This window comes from Zonotrichia albicollis, chromosome 9, assembly GCF_047830755.1.
Source record: "Zonotrichia albicollis isolate bZonAlb1 chromosome 9, bZonAlb1.hap1, whole genome shotgun sequence".
NCBI classification, from domain to species: domain Eukaryota; kingdom Metazoa; phylum Chordata; class Aves; order Passeriformes; family Passerellidae; genus Zonotrichia; species Zonotrichia albicollis.
The window spans coordinates 30,112,474-30,132,202 of NC_133827.1; the positions used below are offsets into that span (position 1 = coordinate 30,112,474).

Below are 19,729 nucleotides of genomic sequence, written 5' to 3' on the forward strand. Positions count from 1 at the left end.
GGCTCACAGTTGATTTAATTGAAACCTGATGAGGCTGCTGTGCACTAGGGGGAGTGGTGCTGGGATGCCCTTGGGAATCCCATCCCTTCTTCCCAGTCTCTTGTAGGGCTCAGGCTCCCCACATTTCTCTGGAGCTGAGATTGTGCTGTAAGTCCAAGGTCTTCTTGTCCTGGAGTTTTGTGACCAGTCTGGGTATTCTCAAGTGTGGTAATGTTTTGGATTTGGGGGTTTGCCCCACTGAGGTTTGAGGCACTGGGGAGGTTGGGTGCATGTGGGATACTTGTCTTGTTCCTCACTGCAGAAATCCTCTGCTCTGCTGATTCATATGCTTCAGTTGCACTGGCCATTTTTGAGGCAGTTCGGAAGGCTGGGGGAAATTGCTTTCAGGTCAAGACCTGCTTTAGCCTGTGGTGATTTACTGTGCCTGGGGTTTAAATCTCTGCAAACAGAGGATTATGGTGATGGTAAACACTAGGTAGGCCTGAGGATTGCCATACTGACAGCTGAAGGGAGCATGGCCTTTTGCTTTAGCAGATAGAGCATGATGGATGTTAAAAAAATAAATTGAGATACAACCCAAGTTGTAGCTCAGATACTGTTTCTCCTTGATTTATATTTCTGCTTGGGTGCTTCGCAGTGTAAGCAGTATATTTCTTGCTTAACCTCACAGGGCCTTTTTGCTCTCAAATGAGGACAATGTGGTAGGTATGACCAATTGCCAAGAGTCCTAGATTAGTGCAAGATCTGCAAAAAATTCAGAGCTGCTGTACAGCCCAGCATCTGCTTGAAACACAAACACCAAGCAATGAACACTTTTGAAAATGCAAAGCTGCACTCCTGTGCTGGGGGATAACTGCTGGTGCCTGGCTGCTCTCAGTGCCATGGTGGCTTTGGGGGCTGAAAACAGCCATTGCCTCCTGCTCTCAGCAGCCAGGAGTAGCCAGCAGCCTGTCCCAAGCACAACAAGGTGAAGGTATCAGGAGCCATGGGGGCACTGCCCCAGCAACACCAGGCTGATGGGAAGCCCTGCCCATAGGCACAGCAGAAGGTGAGGGCAGGCAGGGCTTGTCCTCCTGCCTCCAGGTACTGGGCAGGAGGAAGGATGAAGGCTTGGTTTGCTAATTGCTCTGGAAGTGGTGGTGACAGGCAGGTCTAGCCTGCAGGGAGCTGTAAGGGCACCTGTGCATGATGAGTGGGACCAAAAGACATTGACACAGCCTTACAATCCAATTACTGCTGAGTGCTAAGCAACCTGGCCAATTTGCTCTTGGCTTTTATAACACACATAAGTAGAGGGGGCATTACATAATACCCTGGGGATGGCTCCACTCACAGTCCCTGAGAAGGGCTGAGCTGAGCTGACCTGGCCAGAAGATGACCATGGCTTTTCCTGTTGCTGGATGATCCCATCTAATGGCTTCATCTCTTGTAGTGTCTGCACTTGCTGCATTGCACTTGGCCTGCTGCAATCCCTGCAGCATCCCCAGATCCACCTGGGATGAGCAGTCTTGTCAAGGCACATCTCCTGCACAAGCAGCATCTCCATCTTTCAGTCTTTCTCGTGCTGCAGAGGAGACTGGGACAAATTTGAGCAGGGGCATGACCCTGTTAAGTACTTCAGGCCGAGCCTTGAGAATTATGTCCTCTAGCCTTTCCTTGCTCTTGATGTCTCACTGCAAGTGGAAGATGTTTCCATGTCTTTAGAACCCCCCTTGCCTCTGAGAGGGTACCACCAGCAGTAACAGTGTTCCAGGCTGCTGCAGATCACCAGCAGTTCTGTGCAGGCACAGGGCTGACATCTCTGTGGCCTCTTCCTTAGGGAAGCCCGTGGCAAGCTGCTGGGAGCTAATGGGTTTGTGCAGGTGATACTGGAAGTGTCATGTGGTGACAACTGATGCTGTCCATGATGGGAATTGCTTTGATATGTTGGGCCAGGATGGATGCTGTCTGGGATGGAGGTGGGAAGCATTCAAGGAGTTGGTAGCTGAAAGTAAGCATGGAATTTTGCAGGGCTGGCACTACAGAAGCACTTCCAGAAACGGAGAGAGGCTAAGTTGAAGCTACCTCTTGCTTTTATCAGTTATATGGAAAACCAGTCTTCTGGAAGGAAGGAGGGAGTGGATAGAGGCAGGGGGTCACCAGAAATGATTTCTGAAGTAAACACACTTCAGTGGTAAATGCTTCATGATGGCTGAAGTTTGTTTGCTTCATGCAGAGGTTGCAGCTGGATTGTGTTAGATGTGAGTTGCCCATGGAGTAGACTGCACCAAATCCTCATTGGGTTCAGCTCCTCCAGTAGCTGGTGGTAATCACAGGTTACACTTTTGTCTTATATTGCTGACTTTTCCTCTTTGTGCTTTCAGAAATAACACGGATCATCCAGGTAGACTTGGACCTGAAGTATAAGACCAACATCCGAGAGCTGTTTGATGAGTTTGACAACTTCCCAGAGGGAGCAGTCATTGGGATTGCCAGAGAAATGCAACCAGTGTACAGGTACAGCCCCCTCTCCGGGGGGAGCAGGGAGTGGGCAGCAGGCAGCTGCTGGCTTCTCTTCTACTCAGGTTGCTCTTTGGAAAAAAACCCAGAGAGCAGTGCTTTATGGAGATGGTGGAGACCAGTCCACCATCCCTGCAGGGGGCCTTAATCTGAAACTTGTAAATCGATATGAGCAAACCATACAGTGTTGCTGTGGTTTGTTTGCTTGTTCTCACGCACCATCACAAGACTTCCAAAGGCAAATTCTTGATCATCAGTGCTAAATCCATGCCTGGACTCCAGGACATCTAGAGTACATCATGTAATGTTTGCCCAGCCATGCCTGCTGAGGTGCTGTAATTGTTTGCGTGTTGGCGCGCTGAAGTTTTGGCTGAGAGTATTGCAGAGAGTAGGGATTGAGTTTGGGCAGCAGTGAGGTTCTGGGTCCCTGGAATGCACTTTCTCCTTCCCCCAGGGCAGGCTGAATGGGCAGCTCTTGTTGACCGGGGCTTGCGAGCATGAAGGTGCCCTCATGGTCCCTTGCTCTTCAGACCCTTGGTCCACAGCCACTGCCAACTGTGCTGGAAACCACTCTCAAAGAGGTGGCTCGGTCCTTCCCACTCATAGGAAATAATGCAAATCCCTCCACTGGTGGGATTCAGGGACACAGGGATGTTTCCAGGTGCTTAGAGAAATTGGTTTCGTTTAGCCATTGTTCTAAGGATGGACCTCAGATTTTCTTTTAATCCAGGGTAGATCAGGTAATTATCCCAAGATGCCTTATTGAATCTCAGTAGAGCTGAGTTTGAGCATCTGAGATGGCTTGGCTAGATTTGCTAATCCTAATGGAAAAGTTCTTGGAGAAAGATAAAAAACCCTAAGAGATCTGTATGTCTTTTCCTTCCCTGCTGGAAGCCTACTTCCCTGCTGAGCCTCTTAGAACATGACCAGCAGCACTCTTGGGCACAGGCTGAGCTGCAGAGATCTGGACCAGCCTTTCTTGCTCTTGTGCATCCAGATGGGAAGAGGGTAGAGACAGAAGTTCATCAACAGGGGATTGATGGTTGTAAGTCACTACCAATTGCTTCCTGGAAGCCTGAACCATATGACAGAATGTGATTGCTCAAACTACAGAAGCCACCACTATTTCTGAGCTGGAAAAAGACATCTCTCTGTCTGTGGCATAGGTGTTGCCTCTCTCCTGATTTGTAGTCTTGGCAGGAAGAGCTGGCACTAGAGGAACACGGATGCTGAGGTCTTGTCTCCATAGGGTGACACCATGCTTGGAGAGTAGAGGTCTCCTGTATCTGCTTTGGGTGTCCTGACAGGATTTTGGTGCCCAGAGTGGTAAATCCAGCCCCAGTTAATCATATGCAATTGTTAGAGCTTAAAAGGGGATGGAGGGAAGAGCCCCAGCCAAGAGTGGCTGCAGGCTGTGAGGCTGTGGCCTCGGTGGGCCCAGCAGGGCAGATCCCTGCTTAGTGGTGCTGGAACAGGGTAAATCAAGAACTCGTTTGGCTGCAATTAGTGCAGGGTGGAATCACTTTGTTTTTGTCTCTGCAGGGTTTTGTATTATTTCAATGCATAACTAGGGAGTGGGGATGGTCATCTGCTGCCTGGATGTGGTTTGTGGGACTGGGTGTGTGCCTGGAAAGGACTGAATTAAGGTTTGAGGGGCTCCACTGGAGAGCCTTTCAGCATGGCAGGGGACAAGGCAGGGGATCATGGGCTGAGCACTGAATACCTGACCCAAGCCATAGCTGTGTTCTCCCCCTCCTGCCACCCATGGTGGGGACAAACATGCCAAGCAATAATAGCCTTCACAGGCTGCATTTTTGGGCTGAACTTTCTGTTGTTGCAGTTTTGACATTCTGGGTCACTTTGGGCTATGTTGTGCTTTTCTTCTTGTGTTGTTTGGATCTTCATGTGAAAACAAGTTCTTGATCCTTCTTGTCGCCAGATCACCCGTTGTGGGGCGAGCTCTGCAAACTCCAGCCTGCCCTCCTGCCAAGCCCTGCACCCTGTGGGGCTCGCACCTCACTGTTAAAAGGGTTTCCAGACACAAACATGAGCTGACAAAGCATGGATGTCTTTATAAAATAAAAATTCTTCACTATTTTTATACTTTTAGAAAGATAAAAAACGTTGTACGTGTGAAACAACAGGTGTCAGCTCCAACCGCGTTGTTTGCCTTGTGTGCAGGCTGGAAGCCTCAGCTGGGGAAAGGGTTGTGGGGAGGGAGGAGGATTACAGGGTGATTATGGGGTCTCTGTGTTGCCACTTACATTTTCCTCACCATTTCACACAGCTCTCTGCAGCAGCACTAGCATTGCCCCAAAGCATCAGAGGACTTGGGGTGAAGTAGCAGAGCTGTCCTGAGCTTGCTCATGGAGCTGTGGACTCAGTTCCCTGGGGCAGGGTGAGGCAGTGGCCAGAAGGGGTCTGGGTGCCACCTTTCCTGCTGTGTAGCAATGGGAAAGATGGATGGAGATCAATCCACCATCTCTTTCTATCAGCTGCCCGTTGGCTGCCTGGCTGTGGGCTGCACTTTGTGGGCACAAATTGGGGCTGCAGAAGGCTCAGGCTGCTGCACTGGTGCAATGAGCAGTGCTGGGCACAGACAGACATTCCGGGAAATGGAGGAGTAAGAGAACAGCGAATCGGAAACATCCCAGAGCCTGTCTGCATATCCTGAAGGTAGGGGAAACCTCCAGACAGCAAAACAGGATGGCACGGGAGTGTTTCCACTCGCTTGACTCATGCTGAAACAATGCCCGGCCACTGTTTGTCTTGGACAAACACATTTCTCTGAGCAACAGGATCTCCCGGCCCTCCTGCTAGGCCAGTGCTGGGATTTAACTGTTCCACAGTCTGGTGTCGGTCTGTCCTTTGGGGCCACTCAGGGTGAACTGGAGTGGCCTGTGGAGAGCAGTAGCTCCTGCTGAAGCTGGACATGGATTGCTCTGCAGTGTCTGGCAGGGAGTCCTGGATGCAGAGGGGGAGGTGGCAGGAGCCCATGTCATGTGCAGGAAGTGATCTGAGGTCCGAGGCCACCGGCATCACATCAGGTTTCCGTCTCTCCAGCCGCAGCAGGGAAAAGAGGCACCCTGTCCATGGGTCAGACATGTTGTCCTTCCTGTGGCTGTTGGATCCAGTGTGGGACATGGGCTACAGTTGACACCTCTGTGGACAGGGTTGCAGGCAGAACTTCATCCCACAAGAAGGTGCCACTGTGGTGAGGTTGTTGAGGACACTGGTACTGTGCAGTAGCCTCCTAGATGCCTCTGAGCTTTCTATGGCAGCACTGAATTTGTCCTGCCAGGCTGTTGTTTGAATATTGGCCTGCAGAAGAGCCTCTTCCCAGGCTGGCTTATGCCTGCTCATGTGTCTGCCTGCAGAGGGTTCACACTGTGGCCAAGATCAGGAGTTCTGGCTTCAGTAGAAGTGATTTTGATGTAAAGATTAGACTCTGCATCTAAAGTTTGCATCATCCAAAAGGCTTTCCATGCTAGGAGGTGCTTCTTCAGAGTCATAACCTTAATTAAAAGTCCTGTTGTCCCCTGCATCATTTCAGCTGCTCATTTGTGCTGGCCAGTCCTGCTCACCAGGCTACACAGAGTGAGTGATAATGGTCTGTATAAGTATTTATGTTGCACTGAGCCTTCCGTGCCACATCTTGGTCAAATTGAGACGTCCAGGCTCTCTGGTGCTCTTGAGCCCTGCTAAGAAATCTGCAGAGAAGCTTTCCAGATGCAGCCTGCATGGGAGCGACCAGATGGGCAGCAGGGCACTGTCCTTGGGGGTGTGTGAGTACATGCCTGACCCTGCAGAGCAGCTCAGCCGTGCTCCCAGCAGTGCAGCTGTGCCATGGCTGGTGATGAAAGCATGGCTTGCTGCCCCTCAGCCTGCTGGCCAGGTGTGAGCACTGGGGCTGCACCTGGGGCATAGCAGGGTCTCCATCAGAGCATGACAATGGGCATCCTCACACCAGTGCAGCCCAGACCTACCTGTTCCTCCCTGCCAGCCCGGCTTGGCTCAGCACCTGTTCCCAGACACATGAACTCAGTGCTGCCAGGTGCCAATGGGATAGGATTCCTCATTTCTAAACAGCCCTGTGGTTGAGAGGATCAGGGTGAGGAAATACTGTGGCACTCCCCAAAATGTCCTGAAAGCTCTCAGATTACTGAAGGCAGAGCTTGAACCCCATTCTTCCTGTGTTTCCTGGTTCTAGACCGGTCGGGTCACACTGGTGGCACGTGAGAGGAAGCAGAGCAGTGGTACTGATTGCACAGCTGCCCTCAGCAGCCTCAGCCTGACCCCATGTGCCACGTCGTGCTCCCTGCTCCCATTCCCATCCCAGCCTGTTCTCTGCCTAAGCACTGCTGCTCTGGCACTGCCAGTGACAGTGGCCTCTGGGTGCCCACAGTATGCCAGCACCACCTGGGGCCCTCAGAACTGCCCCCATCATGCTCCCTTTGGAGGTCTCCTTGGGAGGAATGGTCTGCTGGCAACAGGGAGGACTTAACCCACAGGTCCTCAGATGGGTGCTTTTACCCCTTCCAGGTAGAAGGAAGATACCTGCTGTGAAGGTGGGCCTCAGGAGAAGTCCCAGAGCTTCACAGGTCCAGGAATGCACACAGCTGGGGCTGGAAGGGTGGCTGCTGCTTCCACTTCTGCTATTTGGTGAGATCTTTACTACTGTGCCCTGTGTCAAGAAGCTAATTAAAGCTTTAGGCATCTTGGGAATCCACAGTGTTGGAAATGATAAGTTTGTCCAGTAGAAAAGGATATCTACATCAAAGGGGCAGCTATAGACTACAAAGGGCCGACACTTGGGTCCCTGTGTGGCTGCAAGGCCATTTGCCTTTGCCTCTGCCTAAAACCTGGGAAGAACTCAAACAGGACATTATTTTGTAGAAAGGAAAGGCTTTGTTTCTGCTTGTGATCATGTGGGAGCTGCTGTAAGTGTGCTGTGTGCTCAGTGACATGTGTTTTGTTTGTTTGAGAGCTGCTGAAATAAGCCAGAGAAGCCCATTAGTGGGTGGAAGCAGGGCTGCAGCTCCGGCTGCGGCGCTTGCAGTGCTGGGTGTTTGTGGGAGCTCAGCGGCACCGGCGCTAAGTCACTTTGTCAGATGTTTGGAAGAGGAAAGGAGTTATCCTGGGCTGGGAGCAGGCTAATGCTAAATCCATAACCAGGCCAGGCTGTCGGAGTCTGGGCTGAGACGGTACATTCTGTACCTTCTCTTGGGATCTAAAAAAAACCCCAAAGTACGGCTGACAGCTGCGAGCAAGGAGCAGCTGGATTTTCCCTGGCGGAGGCAGCAGTGGTGGTTGTAAGATGTAACACTGCAGGTGGGCTGCTGCCTGCAATGGAGCTTTCCAGAACTGGAGATGACTATCTCCAGCAGGCAGGTTCTCCTGTCTGAGTTTTCCTGGTTTTGTGGACTTTTCATGCAGAGAGGTGGCCCTGACTTGGAGACTTCACTCTTTTCCAAGGGCTTTTGCCCTGAGGAAACAGGGAGCTGGCTTCCACAAAAGGTTCTGTTCCCCAGGCCCCTCAGGAGTAAAGGCAGGAGAATTTGTGCCTGCCATTTGTGCCATTGTGATGTCAATGCTGCCTGCCCACAGTCCTGCAAGCCCCAAACCCTGTGCACTTTGGATTTTAAACCATTTCAAGACTTTGACTTGATTTGTAGCAAGTGCTGCTGTTCGATGCATGGGGAAAACGGTTCTAGGAATTGGTTTGGCAGTGGCTGACAAGAAGCAGCCAAAATTACAGAACAAACAGAACCTGCAAGGAACTGGAAGAAGAATTAATTTGAGGAATTCAGTTTTGCCTCTGATTTAAAAAATTATCCAACAAGGTAAAGGGTTGTGTTGTTTACAGCTGTGAATATCATTAATATATGAGATCTGTCCAATTTATTCCTACTATGATGCAAACTTGAAATGTCATTTAAAAACAATGTATAAATTGGATGAAATCTGACAAACACAACTGTGCATTGATTAGCACAAATAGTAATTATATTAAGCAGCAGGTGAGTTTCTGTGAAGAGAGAGCATCTCCCCTGTTCCCGAGAGTTCCATTGGCAGGCAAGAGTGTCCCAGAGCAGGCAGCCTGTGCTTCCAGGGCACGCATGAGAACACTGCCAGAGCAGAATTTATTCACAGTTGTTAATAGAAATCTGCTGTTTTAGCAATAATTAGGGCCACAGTGCTCTACAGTGTCCCTGTGGATGGGTTGCCCCCCTTCCTGTACTGGTGCTGATAGAGGAAGGTCTCACACACACAGGTCGTTGCTCTGCACTGCCACCAGTGCTGTTTGCTCTATAGATGGAAGGAAACTCCTGTGACCCAGACAGGGATTTATGGTCCCACCTGTATTTGGAGGATGATTTTAGCACTGGCATGGGGTGTACAAATGTTTGATGGCAAGGAAGGGCCACCCTTGAAAATCTGTCCCAAAGAAAGATTTTGTTCACAAGTTGTCATTTGTCATCTATTTAAGAGTTCCCACTTTTGGACTAAGTCCACACAGAAGTGTCATCAGTGAGAATCAATTTGCTGCTCTAAATACAGGCCTTTTAAAAGTTTGGCATGTTGGCTGGGCTGTGGTAGGGACCAGCACTGTACAGACATAATTTGTGCATTACGTGAGACTTTTATTAAGGAATTACTGATGTCCTCATTGAAGAGCTCAGTCTGTTGCTTCATCAGTGTTTTCCATGGGGTGGCTGGAGGTCTTGCCTGAGCTGGACCTTTACCCTGAACCCATCAGAGAAGGGTAAGGTGGTCCTGCTGTGCACACCAGCACATCCTGCCCTTTGTCCCAGGATGGAAGTTGGCATTGTTTTGCCCCAGGTTGACATTTTTCCCTGCAGGGCAAGGGGTACTGCTGTGTTGGTGATGCCACTGCACATCACTGGGTACATGGTGCTCCTGAGAAGTGTGGAGCTGGGATTTCCTGGATTGAACAAGCTGTTCAGCCTCAGCTCAGGTGCTGTGGCATGGGCTGGTACTGAACCTGCTGCCCTGGCTCTTTAAGGGGTTTAGCAATTGCACATGGAAAATAAGCAATTAGCAACAAGGGCTGCTTTGTTGTGAAGCCGCTGAGCTCACCAGGCCAAGGTCCAGCTGCCAGGACAGGAAGGGGGAGCTGGGTTGGATGCTGCCCCGGGTGGTTGCCTCCCTTTGTGTGGCAGAAACTTGGAAGGGCCCACCTGCATTGCTTCATTGCTGCAATGTCTTCTGGAGGTGGGAGGAGAGGGAGGAAGGGGAGCTGGTCTTTTCCTGCAGGGTAATCTCAGCTGAACACGGTGATGGTAAGGATCTGACAGCTGCCTGCCCCAGTGAGGATTAGCCAAGAGGAGAAGGGTGCAGGGAAGTTTCTTGGCTGTGCTCTTACTTTGTGCTAAGGATAAAGGGGGAAAGCCACCATCACCCCCTGAATGGACCATGCTATCATTCCCATCACTCTCCCCTCCCCACTGCCCACACCCTCCCCTCCAGTCAGGACAGAAGCTGCTATCAGGGTTCTCCCCTTTGCTCTCCCATTTCAAGCACATCCCCTGTCCCCATCAGGACTCTGCATACTTCACATTGGGCTTCCCTTCCCATCTGCCTCTTTGTGGGGCCCCCCAGGTCCCAGGCATCACCAGGTGGGCAGCTCAGCCAGGGATTGCGTGGTGGGACCACAGCCAGATGCTGTGTCCTCCTGCCACCCTGGGAGAGTCCTGGCAGCACACAGAGCAGGGAGCAAGGTGCACTTGTGCCTCACTGCTCATTGCACAGCAGCAGTAGTGTTTGCCAGCTGGGTAAGTGCCTGCAGCTGGGGATAACGCCGGCAGCCATCCGTGTTCTGGCTCAGGAACTGAACAGCATATTTGGAGGTACGAGAGCATGCGCTTGTTTTAGTTGGTGTTTGGGCCGGCAGGGCTGCTGTCGGAGTGGCTCAGAGAGGGATGGCTGGCAGCACGTGCTTCCCTTCTGCTCCAGGAGCCTCATGCCTGGCTCAAGGATGGGGCTCAAAGTCCCCTGACCCCTGTGAGAGAGACTTGCTGACAAAGGGCATCCTCAAGGTACTGGCCTGCTGCTGCTGCCCATCGTGCTCTCCCCGACAGCTGCCCAAACTCTGGCAGCGCTTGGCGAGAGATAGGAGCAAATCAGTGAGCTCCACAAGGAGCTGACTCTTTCTGGGATGCTTATTACATCCAGACTCTTGCAAATTCCCTATTTTTGTGGCTTTATTCCATGACTGTTGGTTTGTTTCCCCTTTGGTGAAACTGCGTAGGCTCATGCAGTGCACACTGGCTGCACCCTGCAACCTTCCAGGAGCATCCTCTAACCACGGGCACCCTGGGTCTGGCCTGGCATCTCGTTTCACTTCGTGTCATTTTGACTTGGTTCCTTGATTCCCCATATGCCTGTGGGGAGAGGCATTCCTGGAGATGTGGATTCATGGGGAAGGTGCACATCCTCAGCAGCAAGCCAAGTGGTAGCTGCACAGCTGGTGTGGCAGGGTTGTCGCCTCTTGAACATCAGATGGGTACAGGCACACAAGCCCAGTCTACTGCTTGTGGGGCAGGTGCTTTGAGCTTGCTGCTGGTCTCCCAGGTGGCAGTAACCCCTGCATTTTGCCTTTCCTGCCAGCTCAGGCACCCAGCTGCTTTACCAGAGGTTTCCATCTTATCCCATTAAGTTGTCTCATAACCCAGAGCTGAAGTAAATGAGTGGAAGTTCACAGATTTGAACAAAGTTTTTCCCCCGCTTGTTTGTCCCTTGCTGTGGAGAAGGCCCTACAGAGTACAGCTGATGTTGGATGGTCCCTCCTGGCCTGGCAGCTGTTCCTAGTGAAGGTGTTTGGAAGGGTGTGATGGCAGCTTTGTGAGCTGGGGCTCTTGACTGCCGGGCTGCGAGGCAGGGGAGGCGCGGCCGCAGCGCCCTGTGCTGGGCCAGCAAGGGAAGTCCTGCTGGAAGCAGCGTTTTTTATCAGGGCTGCCTGGGCCTGCCGTTTGAATGCTTGGAAATGCTCTTCTCCAGATGTTTCCTAGCACACGCCGCCTCTGTTTATAAACAGCTCCTCAAAGCAAAGCCTGTTGGGGCTGCAGGCAGGCGCTCGCGGCAGGCCCCGCACAGCTCCCCTGCACCATGGCACAGGGTCTGGGGCCACAGGTCACCTCTGTCCCCTCCCATCGAGATGGGTTAGAGCAGTTAACAAAAGCCCCAAATGCCTCCTCTTCCTTTCTCCTCCCTTTCTCCTGGCTAACAGCTTCCTGCTCCACTGCATCCTGGTGGGGCTGCCTTCCTGCCGATGCTTTTGCTGCTGGGGGCACAGAGAGGAGGGCACACTGCCTTGCCTGAGCTGCCTGTTCCCAGGGAGATCCCGGCTACTCCAGGGGCTTGGGTCAGGGAGACATTTCCATTGCATCCAGCTGGGGTTCAATTCTTTGATTATCTCAAGGGCACATCCTGGCAGCAAGCTCTTCCAGCCCCTGGAGTTTTGCCTCTATGCTTTGCCAAAATTTGAGGTGAGTGCCGGGGGGGGATGTGAGGCAGGACAGAGTGGAGTAGGTACAGGCTGTGTCAGGTGTTTGGCTGGTTGTTGTGCTTTTCCAGCCCCATCTCCTCTGAAGAAAACAATGCTCTCATAATCGTCACTCCTTCCACTTCTAACTGGGTGGAGGTGCCTTTCAGCCATGCTCTTCTCTGTCCTGGCAGGACAGAGACTAAAACCTGCTTAAAAGACAAAAGCCAAGAAAAATCCTGTCTAAACAGCTGCTGCCAGTGGCCCTGCCAGGATACCTCTCCCTTGGTTGGCCTGAGCTCAGCAGGGGCAAGGCTGTTGTGCTCAGCTGTGAGCAGGATCCCAAACCATGGGCACTGCAGAGCCACCTGCAGCTCATCACATCCTGGATCTCACCTCAGCATCGCTCCCTGCAGATGGCCCTGCCCTCCCTGCCAGCCCCACACCCCACACACAGCCGGGGGAGGACAGCCCTGTCACAGCCAGTGCTGGGAGGAAGGGCTGAACAATTGCTGCTTGTCAGGCTGTCTCCTCTTCCTGTAGAAAAGGGCACGTTATCAGCCATCCACAAGTCATCTGGGGAGCAGCACTGCTGAAAAACTGAGTCAGAGTCATGTTATACAGATTTGCTTTAGCCCCACCATGGCCTGGCAATGCCGAGGGCCTGGGTGCTTACAGTGGCTGTAATCTTGTACTTTAGCTTGGGCAGCATGTGTTTGGAGGTAAGAATGTGAAAGGAATCGGCTTCACTGCTGTGGAGCTGCAAATGTGCTCCCCTCTGTGGCACTGCTTACACTCTCCCTCCTGTCAGCTTCCAACATAATGGTCTGGGCAGGGGGATGGCTTTCTTGGCACTGCCAGGGAGAAGCAGAGAGCAGAGGATGGAGAGGTGGGCTTGAGCCACTCCCTGGATCTGAGCACGTCAGAAGGCTGATTGAAGTGCTGGGGCTTGTCTTTGCAGGTTGAGCTTCCCTCTAATGCTGCATGGAGAGTGTTTTGCCTCCCTTTTCTAAGGAGCAACCCATCCATGAGTTGTTGTTGCCTGTCCTCAAGACACAACTGCTCTTTGCAAAGGCAGAGCCCTTTATCCTTTCCCCACCCTTTAGATCCAATGAGCACTGCTGCCCATGAGCTCTGATGAGGCAGCCTGTCCTCCACTCCCCTTCCCTAGGACTGCTTCAAGACTGAGCCCTTCTTCCATGGAAAACTGACACTGGGAAAAACCTTTCCATTCTGAATCAGGTGGAAGGGAGTGGTGTAAAGACCCTTAATGAAATGGGAAATGTCTGTGCTTTAATGCAAAGTTTTAAGGAAGTGATGCTGCATGATGCTTGTGTTTCTCCAGATCAGGAAATAAAAAAGATATTCACAGTTGACATCATTAACAGATCCACATTTCTGCTGAGAAAAAAACAATAGAAAAAAAATAGATCCCGTTTCTGCTGGAATAATTCTGCTGGTAATGGTGTTGTCCTGGCTGTCACCTGGCCAGTCTCACTGTGCTGGGACCCAGATCACAGGCCAGAAGGATGGATTTGATCATCTGATCCCTGAGCAAGAGCCTGTGGGAGCTCAACATGGCTTCTTAGAAGAAAAATTTAAATTTAAATGTTTGCAGTGGAGAGCATTGCCTCTGGAGCTGTCCCAGGGGCAAATGTCCCTGCATGTTCTTACATCTGAGGGAGTCCAGCTTCAGCTTCCAAGCATGGGACCACTTTAAACATTTGGTCATTAAATCTACCCAGTTCTTGTTGCCTTGAGCTGCATGGAGACTTGGGTGGTGTCTGACAGGTTTGAAGAGGATCCAGTGGCAGGCTTGACTTATTCTTTCTAACAGTGTTTCTCCTTGACATATTAACAGCAAGGTGTAAAAGTTCCTTCTGTACTTCATGTTAAGTGTGAGGGCTGGAAGGAGAGGGCAGTGCTGGCAGCCCTGGGCTGTGAGACAGTGGTGGGGTCATGGGTTCCTCCTGCCCTCCTTTGACACAACAGGCTCAGACTGCTGTCAGGTGCTCAGCTTTGCAGCAGAGGATGCTGTTTGAGGGAAGAAGACTTTCAGACTGAATGGGAGCAGTTTTGGAGGGTAGATCCAGCTGCTTGGGGGATAGCATGGGATTAATTCAATTCCTGCAAGTAGCCAGTATGGTGAGTTATGTTCTCTGACACAGGACTGAGGAAGGAGCCAAAGAAATTTCTGGGCTGCTTGCTTAGGTAATTGAAATTAGGACACTTGTGGTGGTTCACCCAAGGCACTGGGGATGTGGTTTTGTCTCTCTGCACAGCCGTGTGAGCAGTCACACGATCCTCTGTCCACTTGACTCACTAGAATGATGCTGGTACAAACAAAGAGGCTTTGGGAGATGGTAAAGCAGTATGGTTTGAAGTCTGGGCAATATCCTGTGCAGGGGGATGGAGAGAAAGGAGGCCTGTGAAGCACTGGCTGTTCTGAGAGGCTGGGTGTCTCCAGACAGAAGACACCCAGAGATCCCTTGGGTGGGTGGTAGATCCTTGCTGTGATCCAGACCTGCCCAGACTTGAGTGGCTGCTCTTCAGGCTGCCCTTCCTGACATCCCTGTGCCTGTTCTTCCTCTCTTTCCAGGCACACCTTCTGGCAGTATCGCCGTGAGAACCCCCAAACCAAAGTGGGGGAGCCCCCTCCTGATGGGCTGCCAGGCTTCAACAGTGGTGTCCTGCTCCTGAACCTGGAAGCCATGAGGCAATCCAAGCTCTACAACCAGCTGCTGGAGCCCACCATGGTGCAGAAGCTGACGGAGAAGTACCACTTCAAGGGCCACCTTGGGGACCAGGATTTCTTCACTATGGTGGGGATGGAGCAGCCAGAGCTTTTCCATGTGCTTGACTGCACGTGGAACCGGCAGCTTTGCACGTGGTGGAGGGACCATGGATACAGCGATGTGTTTGACCAGTACTTCCGGTGTGAGGGGGAGGTCAGAATTTACCATGGCAACTGCAACACTCCCATCCCTGAAGACTGAGGCACCCACTGTCCCCAGGGGCAGCTCTGACTGCAGCTGGGGCATAGTGGCTGCACTAACAGTCCCTCAGGAAGGGTGACCAGCTCTGATCCAGCATAACCCAGGGGAATCTAGGGGTCCCAAGAGCATTCAATATCCCACTGCCTGTAGCCTCACCCTCCAAGAGGAAGGGCAGTTAGTTGTTGGAACAGGACCTCCACAGCCACTGTATCCAGGGCTCAGCTCCTGGCTCTGCTTGGCCAAGTCCATGGTGCCCATCTGGTGCCCATCTGTGCCTCAGCTGCTGGGGCATGGGAACAGCCATGGGGCCATCAGAGACTGCTGCTTTTGCACTAGGCAGGGCCCAGCTCCCTGGGTGCTGTGCAGCTTTGCCTTGTCTGATGGTCAGCAGGAGTGCCCAGTGGGCAGTTGGGTTTCATTTGTCATTCCTTGGTGGCCCATTTCTGCGCCTCATGCAGAGAGTTCGTCTGGTCCCTCTGGAGAGCAGACACTGTCCTCAGGTCATCTTCCTTTTGAAGCATTCCAGAAAGGTGAGAGGGCTTTAAAGACTGAAAAGCTGCTTTAAATTGGGTTACTTACAAACAAAAATTGAGTGCTAGATAAGCTTTAAAGCCTTCTGTTGGTTTTTCTGAGCAATAAAAGCTTTACTGCCCTATGTTGTCCTAGAAGTGTTCAGTGAATGTGTAGCAATAGGTTCATTTTTCTAGCTTTGCCTTTAACCTTTTATACAAGAATAAAGCTGCAGATATCAGATACGCTTGGCTGTTTTTCTGTGGCACAACTGAAGTCCTGTGCAACAGGAGGTTTCCTGCACTTATCATGTGTAAAAAGTAGCTGATGTGTATCTGCTGGGCAGTTGAGCGTGGTGGCCCACATAGCTTATCCCACATCTGTCCCATGTGAGTGATGCAAATAAACAAGCTGAATTTTTTAAAGATCATCACCACCATAGCCAGGGTTGGTTTGGAGGGAGCTGGGAGCTGCCTGTGCTATGAATGAGTGAGCTTCAGGCTGAGCATGCTGTTCCTTGAATAAATGCTGCCTCAGTGAGCCTGGCTGGCTGCACAGGTCTGCGTCAGGCACGTGCACAGCTCACTAACCATCTCCAGCCCATGGCTCATTAACATTAACCACCTCCAGCCCAGCCCAGCTTGTTTCACACTCTGTGTGTGCATCTGTGTGATGTGCACGTGCAAGAGAGGCGTGGGGAGCTGATTGTGGCTTAGCCTGATAACAGAACACACCATATATGTGGCAGGAGTGTCCTGGGCTCCTTCCCCCATGCCCATGAATGAACTCACTGGGGAAAAGGCTCTCCTCCCTCAAACTGATGTGCAGAGACAACAGGCTGTGGTATGGGTTGCGTCCTGAGCCCTGCCCTCTCTGACGTGCTGAATCAATCCATTTCCAAATAGCACAAAACCTTATCTTCAAGTATTTTCTCATCCCCAGGGAAGGAACAGCAAAGAGGTGATTAAGCCATGCTGCCTTGCCTTGCACGGTGAGGTTGGATCCCCTTGTTTTGCAGCCAGGTCATGCACCCTGAAGGATGAGGAGCATTACTGGTGTTTACTGGTCAGGGCACACTAGGGGCACCAGTGACATGGGGTTTCACGTGCCAGGGCAGGACCTTGCCATCAGTTTGCAAAGGGCCATGCTGGAAATACAGGCCAGGCTGCTTGTGTCACCAGCACTGGGGAGGGGTGAGGTGATGAACAAACTTGGCTTTTACTGGAGACTGAGCAGCTCTGGGATGGCTGTCGGTGTCAGGGCTGGCCCAAAGGACCATGATGGGTGCTGCAGGGTGACACCTTGGGAGACAAGGCTGTCTGGGGCCAGGTGCCCTCCCTGCCCCACAGCCATCCCTGCAGCTGGGCCAGGCATTGTGCTCTCTACCTGCAGCCAGGGGATACTCTCTGTAGGGTTAGGAGCGCTTCTCCCTCTCTGTGGAGTCCCAGAATGTTTGCGGGGGAACACCTGCATGTGGCCACTATCGCCCCAGGCTGAAACCTTTTGCTTAGGAGTTTTTCCAAAAATCCCCTTTTTTTTTTTTTGGTTCAAAATCAGAGTCCACTGGGGAAGTCACTGCGGGTTTTTTTTCAGCTAGGAAGAGTGTAGTTAAATGAAACATTTAATTGAGCTTTATTGGTTTTTCCCCAGGCAGCAGAGAGAGCCCCGAGGCCCAGCTCCCCACAGAGCGCCGCCGGGCCCGGGCCCTGAGGGAGCGCAGCGGGCAGCGAGGGCCGCACCGTGCTATTTATAGAGCCCGCACGTAGCCCAGCCGTGCTCGCTGTGTAATTATCTCCCCTTCATGCCCTGCTGATTGCAGGCACTAATGAGCTCAGCTCAGAGAGGCCGTGGCAGCCTGGGGCTGACTCGTGCGGCCTTTGGGAGGGTGCTGCCCCCAGCTGTGCTGTGGGGCAGGAGCAGAGCTTGCTGTGTATCCCTGAGGGCACTGCCTGCCCAGGAGCCCTCACCCCCACAGGCGGTTCCTGCACTAAGTGCCCAGTCTGCTGCATTTCCCTCAGTTCCTGGAAGAATGGGGACTCTCCTTCCCAACCCTTCTTGGCCCTCTTGCACCCTCCTGCTGCAGCCCATCCTCAGACAGGTGTTGCTCCAGGCACACAGATTCAGACCTGAGCATCCCCTGTGATGCTGCCCAAGGCCAGGACAGCCAGCACTTACCAGCTGCCAGTACAATCATGGTGAAAGATGCCCCAAAACCATCAAACAGCACCAGTTTGGCCCTGGGCACTGGGGATTTGCTGTGGTGACCCTGCAGCAGCAGCAGCACAGGACTGACAGGCAGTTCCTCACCTCCAGAGGGCTGGCACCGTGTCCTTGGGCCATCACTGTTCCCCTGCCTAGCAAAGGATATCTGCAGACTCCAGAGCCTGCTCATGGGCTGGCTGTAGCCCTTCTGGACATGCAGCAGGCTAAAGGCAGCCCTTGGTGAGTGGCAAGTGTGGGCACACTGCTGTGACACACAGCAGTGGGGGGACACAGCAGTGGGGAGTGGGAGAGCAGTCTCACCTGCACTGGCTGGTGGCAAGGGATGGGGCACAATGTGTTGGAACCCATGGGAGGGCTGCACTGGGCCCAGCCAGGGTCTCTGCAATGATATGGTGGGCTTTATCCTCAGGTTACTCAGCCCAGAGCTCCTCCATGACAGATTCCTGCTCCTTGTCTTCTCACCTGCTGGCTCACAGCAAAGTGCTGCTCATTTCAAGATCCCCATGTTTTTCCAGGGTGGAGAAGGAGATGGGAGAGCAAAGGGGTCTCCTTTGTAGAAGAGTGGGCTTTGGAAAATATCTCTTTAGCTTAAGCTTTAGGGGGAAATTCAGTTTTTATGTCATTCAGCATTCATGAGAAGTTACATGTACAGAAAACAGTATTTATGATTTTCTGCCTAGCTTTGCTTCCAGCCCTGTCCTGGAGCTGCATGAGATTTTTGCTCTCCTCTCCTGTGTTTCGTAACACCGTCAGTGTTTATTCTCTTACTCATTTGTACTTCTTTCCCATTTGAAATAATCAATTGTTAGTATAAACTCACCTAGGGAGCAATTAGTGTGAGCCTAACCCAAACAGGCGCTGGGGTGCTCCATTAAGGAATATCCCCGCCCTCCCTCTCCACGGATCCCAGAGGATACAGTATTTACTTTTCAACTCTGCTATTCAAACTGAGCGCACTTCGGTCATCGTGCCAAGAATAACACAAAGCCTAACAACGGGCTGCAGCGCTAAGATGGAGTTCCTGACTTTACAACCCAAAACAATTAAAAGCCAACCTATTATTTTGCCTTTGCTGAGAAATGCCTGGCAGCAGCAGAGCAGGCAGGCGCCAGAACCACCCCTCTGCCTTCAACAGAGCCATGGGCAGCGTGAAATCTGTCCTGAGGGACACAGAAAAAGGCAAAAAAGAAAAGCAGTAAGCCTGGGACACGGGTCAGCAACTGCCTGCTTTTCCTTTAATGCAGATTTTATTAGCTTGCTGCAATGTTTTGGGAGCATTTCCTCAAAAGCTTTGCAGAGCCTTGGAGGGACACATTCCCCAGCACCTGTCGATATTTCAGCCAGGTTTTCAGTGGCTCTATTTCTGACCATCACGAGCCTCTGCAGATTTCATTGCTAATTGCAAAGAAATTGCTGCCCGGTCCTGTAGCCTTTTCATTGCCAGCAGGGTTTGCTTTGTCCAGTTCTCCTCTGGAAATTATTTATTCACTAATCAGCTGCTAACAAGGGAAGCACTTGGAGCAAATTACCTTCCTGAGGTATTTCATAGGCATTAGCTGCATTGTACCAAAAGTCTCAGTGTTAATTTAGACAGTTTGCCTACCTGAAGAAAAAGCTGTAACAAAGCAGAGCCTGAGCCACAGGTCTGGACGTGCAGGAGGCTTTGGCATTGCCCACCAAAGAGGGAACAGGAACACTCAGCCATTTGTGGGGTGTTCCTGAGAGCCAGATGTGTTTTTTTGTGGGGCAGATGTTGCTGTTGTGGCAGGTAGAAAACGATGCCCTGGGGTTCCAACTCCCCTCAGAACAGATGGGCACCATTGAGCTCTTTCTCCTGGCTCATTCCTGATGGATTTGGCACCATGCAGCCCTGGCAGGGCGCTTGCCTGGTGTCAGTCTTCTCCAGCACAGCTCCAGTGCCAGCTTCTCCTCCTGCTCCTGGTCAGCCATCGTTTAGCAGCAATTTGTGACCCTGCTGGGGACAATCCTGAAGCTG

The 19,729-nt window shown here is 51.9% G+C and overlaps 1 protein-coding gene across 2 annotated transcripts in view; it reads left to right on the plus strand.

The window, feature by feature from the left end:
- Positions 1-15,753, plus strand: part of XXYLT1 (xyloside xylosyltransferase 1) — a 40,776-nt gene extending 25,023 nt beyond the window's left edge. For both annotated transcript variants that reach the window (XM_074547193.1, XM_074547191.1), the window contains 2 exons: positions 2,364-2,496; positions 14,604-15,753. In XM_074547193.1, the coding sequence (XP_074403294.1) occupies positions 2,364-2,496; positions 14,604-15,000 (530 nt within the window). In that variant the 3' untranslated portion in view covers positions 15,001-15,753. The remainder of the gene's footprint in view (positions 1-2,363; positions 2,497-14,603) is intronic.
- The last annotated feature ends 3,976 nt before the right edge of the window (positions 15,754-19,729 follow it).